At 44.8% G+C, this 9433-nt stretch overlaps 1 protein-coding gene across 1 annotated transcript; it reads right to left on the bottom strand.

Annotated features, from left to right (window-relative positions):
• Positions 1 to 1509: 1509 nt before the first annotated feature.
• T265_06846 (hypothetical protein) lies at positions 1510 to 5726 on the bottom strand (the record flags this gene model as incomplete). The annotated part of the gene is made up of 8 exons (XM_009172228.1): positions 1510 to 1833; positions 3835 to 4047; positions 4456 to 4585; positions 4618 to 4773; positions 4807 to 5136; positions 5171 to 5310; positions 5345 to 5520; positions 5561 to 5726. The coding sequence occupies 8 exons, from the start codon at positions 5650 to 5652 to the stop codon at positions 1748 to 1750; spliced, it is 1323 nt and encodes a 440-aa protein (XP_009170492.1).
• Between the last annotated feature and the right edge of the window lie 3707 nt (positions 5727 to 9433).

Genomic DNA, 9433 nt, shown 5'->3' with positions numbered 1-9433 from the left:
AGACACGGAACGTCAATGAACAAGCGGGCCACTCAGGAATGGATCAAGAAATCTTCAGTGAAGCTTCAATGGCTTTGTGGGCTACAAGTACATCCACCGAGCCGCCTACTAAAAGCAAATATCGGGGACCCAGCTAGGTTAGCTGTAGTTTCTAGCCAGCACTCACCTGAAACATTCTCACTCTAAAGGCGATATTGTGAACCAGTGGAACCCAGGCCTTGCCGTATGTTGCACATGGCCACTCCCTACATGTGGTAAAGCCCTGGCAGGAATAGCAAATTGCAAGCCATCACATGTTCACGCGTGGATCAGGACCTGTTGTTTTGAACGTCAGTTAACCACCTAGAAGTGCTAAGCACCGCGAGCGTACTCTTGAGCCGAAGGACTCGCACCAAGTTGTCGACCGATGCTTATGCGTCTGAGCACGGGCTCGGAAGACTGTCCCAGAATGTGAAGGCTCGTTTTCCCGAATAAACGATTCAGAACGATTCCCTAAGAAGATGGCGGCGTCTAAATTTCCAACGCCGACCACAACAGTTTTCAATCAGGTTCAAATGAGACCACAATAGCTGTTCAAGGAGATTTTTCACAGGGGGCCACGTACTATGAGCTTATCAAGCTCTGCTGAAATGATGACTTGTCAATCAATTCCAAACTTCTCCCAATTCAATGAGCTACAATCCGGCTTTAAACTATGCGCCCCCTTGGTTTCAAGACTGTGGAGACCGAGGAAATTGGCAGCAAGAAACCAGTTATTACGAGCTTTTCAGGAAACAACTTATAGTTAGGTATCAAACATTATGGTCCAGAGATCGGGTTTCCATTCAAGCGGTCGTACTCAGATAACCCGATGAGAACAGAATACGAAAATGCCGGGTAAATGCTCTCGCTGGGACGACTGGTAAGAGCAATCGGTTGGCAACAAATGTGTCCGTCTTCCGTCGCATTCCGTGCGCGGGGGCCACTGTCTGTGGAGATGACTATACCGATGAAACAAGGGCCTTGGACTCCCACGTCACTATCTAGCCGGATGAAGTAGTTCCTCCGAACTCTGAATAACACCGACAGGAGCTCACTAGTTGGAACAATGTCACTAACAGCATCTTAGCCGACATGCCAGATTCCACGCTGGGAACCTTTTGCTTAACAGTATAGGCAGCCACCAGTCATCGATGGCTTCAAAAACAATCAGAAACAGCGTTAGATAAGTTCCACGTCTTTACGCTGTTAACTGCAAGTGGTTACTGAGGCAAAATGTACGACAGCTAACAAGCAAATCAATCGGTTGACCCAGTGTACAAACACTTTGCTTAGGATAAATGCATTGATGCGGCCCACTTATGGTCACCACACGTATTATATGGCCAACTTTTTAGACGTACCATGCATATTGGCCAACCGCCGTCGTAGCTGTAAAGCCCTAGCGTCCCATCAGTTTGCACATGCCAAGTACATCCGAATTCCATGCAGACATAAACTCATTCAAATATAATGTAGACTTTACTTGTTAGAACACCAAAACGGTAGTTACATACAGTCTGTTACCTAAGATACACAAGTCACCACACTCAACAAAACAGCAAAGGATTGTTGTCAGAAACAGCAAATCAGGTTTCAATAATCGAGGCTGATGTTCGACGGGTGCCCACTCCGTGGATAGCCACCAGTATCCAATCATAGGACAGAACGACGTAGCGCCGCCTGCGCTGTAGCCGGAGCCACGCCGCATTGCAATTCTCACCTTATGTCAGTAATCATCAAGATTAAACTCGTCATCGAAGTCATTGTCATCACCCGCGATGTGTGTAAAGTCAACTTGGTACCGGAGGATACCTACAAATGAGGGACGAAAAGGATTCCGTCGGGAATTATTCAGAAGCAGAAACGCCAGAAAACAGTTTAATGAATACATGAATATTAATGGTTCACGGAACTTAGAAAGCATCATCTACTTATCCCAGACCTCCTGTGCAGCAAATGTCCAAAGCTCCTTTGGTACACTACTTTGAACCATCCTAGACTACATCCAGGATCGGGATCACCATCATCGACAGCATGACATCAGTGTCCAACACCGATGCTTCACTGCCGTACAAGATCGAGATATATAAAGCGAAAGACGATGTTGGTGCGTGATTTTCCCTACACTTTGAAAGCAGGTGCAGGAAACAACCTTCTAGGACAGTCGTCGAGATGCCTTCGACCATGGCCAACCTGGACTTCTACCGGAGTATCCTGACGTAACAAACTCAGACAAGGAAATACATGAAGCAGCATACCGCTAGACGTCACACTTGTCGTGAAGTGTCCCGGTGTCGGAACACGCTAAGACGATCTGAATTGTTGTCTATCAAGATGGCTCGATCTGTTTTGGACTGAGTCGACAACTTCCTCCTGCTCGAAGGACGCCTCCTGAGTAAAGGTGATACTGTCCCGTCGTAAACATCCAGCTAGTTAGAAGGTCCAGTGACAACGTCAAAAGCCATTTTAGCCTAGCCAAAACAACGCACGTCGAAATAAATTAAGACACCAGATCACTTCCGGCTGATGCCTTATGTCGTCCTTAAAACAAGATTTTACCAGAGACCACTGCCGATTGATCACCCCAAAAGTTATTGCAGATGGCACATGGTCTTTTAAGAGGGGCCTGTTCATGCGAGATCTCACAAGAGACATTGCGGATGTTAGGCAGGAAATGACGCCAGCAGCTCCAACCATGTGAAGAGATAGTTTTCACCTTTCGATTGACACATTTCATTGGTAAAGAAATACGGACACACCCAAATGGACGAGTTGTCCACCCCGATCTCTTTTACTCCCAAAAAGAAATTTAGGAGCGCCCTCCTAGGAATACGACTGATATCAGAGCTGTGGAATGTGTGCGTTCACCATTGTTCTCCTCACTATAATTCCGATGTATGTAGTATCCGTAACCTCCAGACGGGAGTATTGTATCATATTTCAGACTGCTAAAATATCTGTTCGCTGAAACCTATCTGTAGATCAGAGTTTATGTTTTCAAACTTACTGCTTATTGCTAACGGACTTTCGTTGCCCTCATTCGTCAAACTCATTTCCATGAGACCGCAATATCGATGTTGACATGGATGATTTATTACGGAGCACGCACCGCATTTATGACGGAAAAATGGAGGGAAGGGATCTGATGCTAGACTACCACATGCATCCTGGGATGCATGCATTTCCAAGTATTCATCCAACCCGCAAGGAAACCAATGACATGTGCGCCAGTGACATCAGCTGCAGTTAACCAAGCGAGTATCGGGAAGGTAGCAGGAATCGCAACCTAATAGGACTATTTCCTCAGGGGAGCAATACTACTATGACGATTCTAATCAGTACACAAGATGTTCCTGGGAAACACGACGCAGTTGTTCACGAATCATATCAAACAAACAAGATGGCCGTACATTGTTCGACGAAAATTGGGAGAGCCAACGGCCTACCGACTCACCCTAACCCCAATGAAATGAACTCCGTTACGCAGATAGCCCTTCGCTTATGCATCCCAATAGTGTCAAAATACCCTAATCACCTGAACGAATGATCGAATCTTACTGTTGTGTTCAAAACACAAAATCCCTATTGCGGAGATAGCTATAGCACGTCCAAAAACCTAAGCCATGCTCGATAATAAATTGTGCTGACATTGAAACCTGGCCTGCTTGGTGCCCGAATCTAGAAAAACCCAGGCCGAGGATCTTGCAAACTGGTGAGAGGGATTCGTCGTTTGGAGAGTGAACTTTCGGGGTAGAATAGGCACAAATCTCAGGGTCAATGACAGGGAAACGAAGTCATCTCAAGAGAACTTACCACCTATGCCACCAAAGCCACGCACGAACTGGGCACCCTCTTGGGAACGATCCGTCACAATCTCCAGTATGGTCCCAAAAGACCGATAGTTCAATGCCAACCAATCGAGCAAGAGCTGAGTCTCTATTATCTCCAGGTCGGCTCCCGTGTCTTTGTCTACGAACTGTTGCCGATCACGTTCTTGGTCCGGACGTAAATGTATTATTCGGGTTTCTAAAATGGAAGTTTTGTTTCGTGGAGATTCGGAGTTGCGTGCAAAAAACGGGTGAATATACGGCCATGCCTTTGTGCTACATGCACTTAAACTTGTAGCACCAATATCGACCAACTCGATTTATGTCACCTGTACTCCCACTGAGCACACTAAGGCACCGTGGTTAATGCGGTGACAAATAAGTAGGTTGTAGGAGCACGTTTAAGTATGCTGAATCTTTTTCACATACTTCTTACCGATGCTCCGGCTCCGTTTAGCTTCAATTCTAGTGAAAGAAGTTCGACAGAACCAACTTATCGTTAATTTACGTCGTCGGCATCACAGAGGCAGCAGTCACCACGATCAGCCAAGACGGGTGAGGTCAGTAGCAAACAAAAGAAGTATTGCAAACACCAGGACCAACATACCTTCAGAAGCAGGTGCCTTTAAGATGTAACGGTTGACACTAAGATTTTCCCACACGATGAGTATCTCCACAGCACCCATCTCAAGCGCCTTCAGTGTGTCGTCAACTCCAAAGCAATATCTGCCACTGTCCTGAAAAGATAAAAACAGAACTAGAAACATACTTGTGATATTTCGTCGAAGTACTTTTGTATCAGTTTCTTCTCCTGAATGAACTTCACACCCGATAATGCATCGGACGCAAGGTCGATAGCCTGGTTGAACCCGTGTTCTCCACCGTAAGAAATATCGACAGTCTTGATTAGCTTGGCTTGCAAGCGCTGAAAAGATCAGGTGAGTGATCGCGTACTAACCTGATCAAACATATCGGACTGCCCCAGCTCACTTTTGAAATCGGCTATTCCAGCGAGTACTAAGCCCTCGATGTTCGGTTTATCATTAACGATGAAAAGCTGAGTGGCAGTTTCAGCAACCTTCCTCACGTAATTGTGCCGCTTCTCCATTCTGAGTCTTGCGAATCGCAAGGCGGATTGACCACCGCGACCGTGTTTCTTCGGAAGATCCACAGTGAACTTGTGCAAAACCTCGCGTGTGTTGCCTGACAGTGTCCCGAACAAAGCCCCATTACCGTCGACTACTATGAATCCAAACTTGTTGTCGTCAGCCAGTAGTGCCGTCAAGGCCTTCAACGTAAGTAGCAATAAAGAACAGAAATACCTCAGTGTGAAATTTGTTGTCGCAAAGGTACAGTGACGTGTTTACAGGACGGAAAGGCTCAAAGTCGATGTTAACCTTTTTCTCCTTCCCATCGTCTGTGACTATCGTGCCGCAGTACACCACAAGACCATTATTTGGAACTGCCAAAACACTATGCTACGCAGTAAAGCATACCTTTGTTGTACAACTTTAGACGTTGTTGAACGGAGGTTATCGCACTGAGAACGGACAAACGGTTTACTCGGCTCTTGATGTTTGAGGCCGTACCGTATTCTTCAGCCAAAAGTTTAGCAATGCGCGTGATTTGATCCTTCGGAGGAATAATAAGAGATATCATGCTGGTACCGTTGCTAACATTCACTTTAATTCGTGCGGAAAAAAACGACTTACCCACGAGCTGCCTCAAGACTCTTAATAAGCTTTTTTATCCGCCACATTTCCACATTCTTGTCTGCCTGCGAGAAATCCGACTCACCGTTCATGTTGGCTGGTGATCACAAGGGACAGAGAAACGCGTAACGAGAAAGCACAGAACACGGACAACGTGACACCAGGATGACTTAAACAAAATGCAGAGGAACCTAGACACAACTAACCAGCAGAAGACCTGGGGATGAAACCGAGCCAAAACATCCGAATTCACTTTAGTATTAAAAAGACAAAGTGAAACTACAATACTTACTCAAGGGTGCTTCGGTACTCGCGCGGACAGTTGAAATTCTCGACACGAAAGTAAGGGTCTTTTCGATCTTGTCACTCCGTGGTGCAGAATGTTTATGAATACTATATATGTGCATGTACTATGCAGAGTATCTACACTGATGACTTGTTTAAGTGTGCGTATCCTCGAGGTCACCAAACACGAGTGACTATGAATACGTCGCCAAATTCAACAAGGAATGAAATTCTCGACACGAAAGTAAGGGTCTTTTCGATCTTGTCACTCCGTGGTGCAGAATGTTTATGAATACTATATATGTGCATGTACTATGCAGAGTATCTACACTGATGACTTGTTTAAGTGTGCGTATCCTCGAGGTCACCAAACACGAGTGACTATGAATACGTCGCCAAATTCAACAAGGAAGTTTGTTTTGCACCTTTATTTTGCTTCCATTACACCATTACATATTTTGTCAATTTCAAAACAGTTTTTTGCTTGGATATGATAAACCATTAAAAACTCGCACGCAGTACACACGCGGTTACGTGCTCCAACTCTCTTCTAATTGGGCTCGCGCTTACAGTGGCCTTTCGCGAGTCTCATGCGGTGACGCTGGAATCAAAACATTCCAGACTATCTTCGGAATTTGTTATACGTGGGAACTATTCAGAAAAAGACCCCTGGACAACCATGATTGGATTAGTTTTTATTCGCTGGTACAGGCCAACTTCGTACTATTCTAAAGAGAACAAGTATTGGTGAGCATGTTCCATCTGACCTCAATATTATCGTATACCCAATAATATACACAATACTATATATTATAATATTACAATATTATAATAATAATATAATAATACAATAATATAATATGTATAATAATATACTCAATAGTATATTAGCGTTATTATTTTCATTCCTTTGCCACACACTGCTGGCAAAGTGATTTATTGCGTAACCAGACCACTACAGAACCGTGAATTGCAGAAAAAGTTGACCATTTACAATGAGCAGAACTTTTTGTTAGTTTTTTGGTTGTAATAAGTTCCTAAACGTTCTGGAATCTACATGGCCTTTGTGGATGTAAAATTTGCTAAGGTGCCATTCTTTTAAACAATTTTTGTTCAATACTTACTGTTACCAGTTCAAATTGCGTAAGCCGCGCTTACTGGTGAGAAATCCTGCGAGTTCATCGTTAAACAGCAAAATGTTCCATTATAGCGTGCGAATTCTACCAGAAAGACCATGACGTTGATCAACAAGCCACATGGGACCTACGTCGATAATAGCAGACAGCTGAACGAACTTAGCTGACGCACACGAATGACAGGCGGCTTGGTGTTCACGATGACTGATTGGCTGGCGGGAGCTCGCCCGTCCATCTCTGCCAGATAAAAGATCCAAACTATACGACATAAAATGTTGAGTTTTACCGGTCTCTGACGAGTACGTATGTCCTACTTGGAGGTGCATGAACTCGTTCAGTTGAACAGTTACGTCCTGAAATGGGAGGAAGATACAAATTAGTTTGTTGAAATACCACCATGATACAGGTGGATAACACACTAAGAGGAATATGTAGTGTCTGTAATCCGTTGTCGCATTCGTTCACCACATTTTTCTGAACTTAAACTACCTTTTTTAACTGTCGTAAATATTTCATCATGACGCCTGTTTTAGTGGTACCACTACACAATTGTTTGGCGCGACTTGCTGACTTCTTGCTGAATCATTGAATTTACGCTCCGTTGAACCGTTTGCTGACCACTGAACCAGTGGGACTAGATCTATATTTTGGTGTGAATTATTGAAATTCACATTAACTGCCCCGTGACATTTTTTAGCTGCGAATAATTTTTCCATCGTGGAATATGCCACTCACACATGAATCATCGGTGGAAAATTTCTACAAGTGGATATTTCCTTCACAGCCGGTCACCTCATTGGAATCGGTGTAGTGGACTGTTGGATCTACGCATTCGTGAGCCCCTGGCGACTGCTTATTCCTTTCTTATTGTGATTTTGTTATTTTGTATGTTTGCTCGTTTATTTGATGGAACACGCCCATAAGGTCCTAAGTAGCTACAAATACTCACGCTATAATGGAAGCACTTTAGCGGCAATAATCTCGTGGAGGCTTGTTTACAGAACGGTATCTTCAGTGTATTTTTCGCATGCCCACTTAATGCGCCCATCAAAAAACGATATTTACATGAAATACACACCTTTGCGTTTTACTGGGCACGCCGGTGGCTAAAAGCCAAAAGAAAACTATTCTTTCGTGGGCTAACATTTGGGACAGACATGAGGAGTATCATCAAACAGCAGGCGAGGATCTCCATTACAATATTCGGCGTGGTATGCTACGCGCTACCGTCGATGTAGCAGTCGTCCGGTCGCAGAGCGCACAGAAGCCCAAGATTGAGTCCCCAGGCTGCCATCTGAGGTGCAGGATCCCCGACCACCGACGACAGACTGCCAGTCACAAAATTAGAGCCTCTACGCGGCAGGATTTGTCTGAAAAACCAAGCGTCTAATGATGGTTGTGGATCTTCTTGGTTAAAGTTCACCAAGCTTATCCACCACGCACTACAGTTGTTTAGGCAGGCCATCCAAGGCTGTCGGTGGTGGTTTGGGAACAAGCACGATCTGTCTTTTCCGGTAGATTGTAATCCGACAACCACCGCTGGCGGATTGAGAAGCAAGCTTGGAACCAGACGGCTTCTAAATACAGAGAACAAATATATGTAGAGGAGCCAAACCGCCTAGTAGAAGGGCGCTGAGTATTCTCCAGCACACGTGTCAACCGTCTGGAAACACCTGGGCGTTTGCGCTACAAACTGTAATTTAGTAAGTGTATGTTGGCCTCACGTTAAGTTTTCCGATACTGTCATAGTGCAGCTTTGGCAGTCACATCATCGAATGCCTCAAAACGAGAGAAAATACATAAGTAGTCATTCGGCAAACCACGTTAAGAACGCAGACCTCCAAGATTTGCCGTCGGTCAGATACGACGTATGCCGCTTCAATTTTTGCATGTGTCACTCGGTGCGCCGATACGCCTGTTGTATGGCGTGCTCCAGTGTGCTGGGTTGATGCATCTCGTCTTTAGGGTGACCATTGGCATTCTCCAGACGGTTCTTAGTCTCATAATCAAGTGGTAATAATAATAATGTTTATCCCAAACTTGTGGAAAATGAAATTGGTTCCAAGGTCACGTATATTCCAGTAGTTTACATTTCGTCCTGTACGAACCTAGCACATCGATGAAGGGTTTTCAGGAGAATCAATGCCATGACCTGCGCTAGCCGAACTTGCAAGTGTGCCTATGCAACTGCTGAGTGGAGAAATACAGGACCCAGTGGATTTTGTTTGCTTGCGGTGTTCCAGGCGTCCATGGTGGTCTGTGAGTGCAATCGGAGAAACATGTGGGTGATTAGTTTTCTTCCAAAATAAGACACGCCGCTTGGATTATCCGTTTTAAGATCTGCAGTAGATCCGAGAGGCTTTGCGCACAATAAAACCCATGGTCCTTCAGACTGTGGTGGTAAATGTTTGAATTTTCGCTCGTTTTCATATATGCGTCCGTGTATTACCTG

The sequence above is a fragment of the Opisthorchis viverrini genome (assembly GCF_000715545.1).
Source record: "Opisthorchis viverrini unplaced genomic scaffold opera_v5_148, whole genome shotgun sequence".
In the NCBI taxonomy this organism is placed as follows: Eukaryota; Metazoa; Platyhelminthes; class Trematoda; order Opisthorchiida; family Opisthorchiidae; genus Opisthorchis; species Opisthorchis viverrini.
The sequence above is the reverse complement of the archived record's forward strand: the minus strand, read 5'-3'. Positions and strand labels throughout refer to the sequence as shown.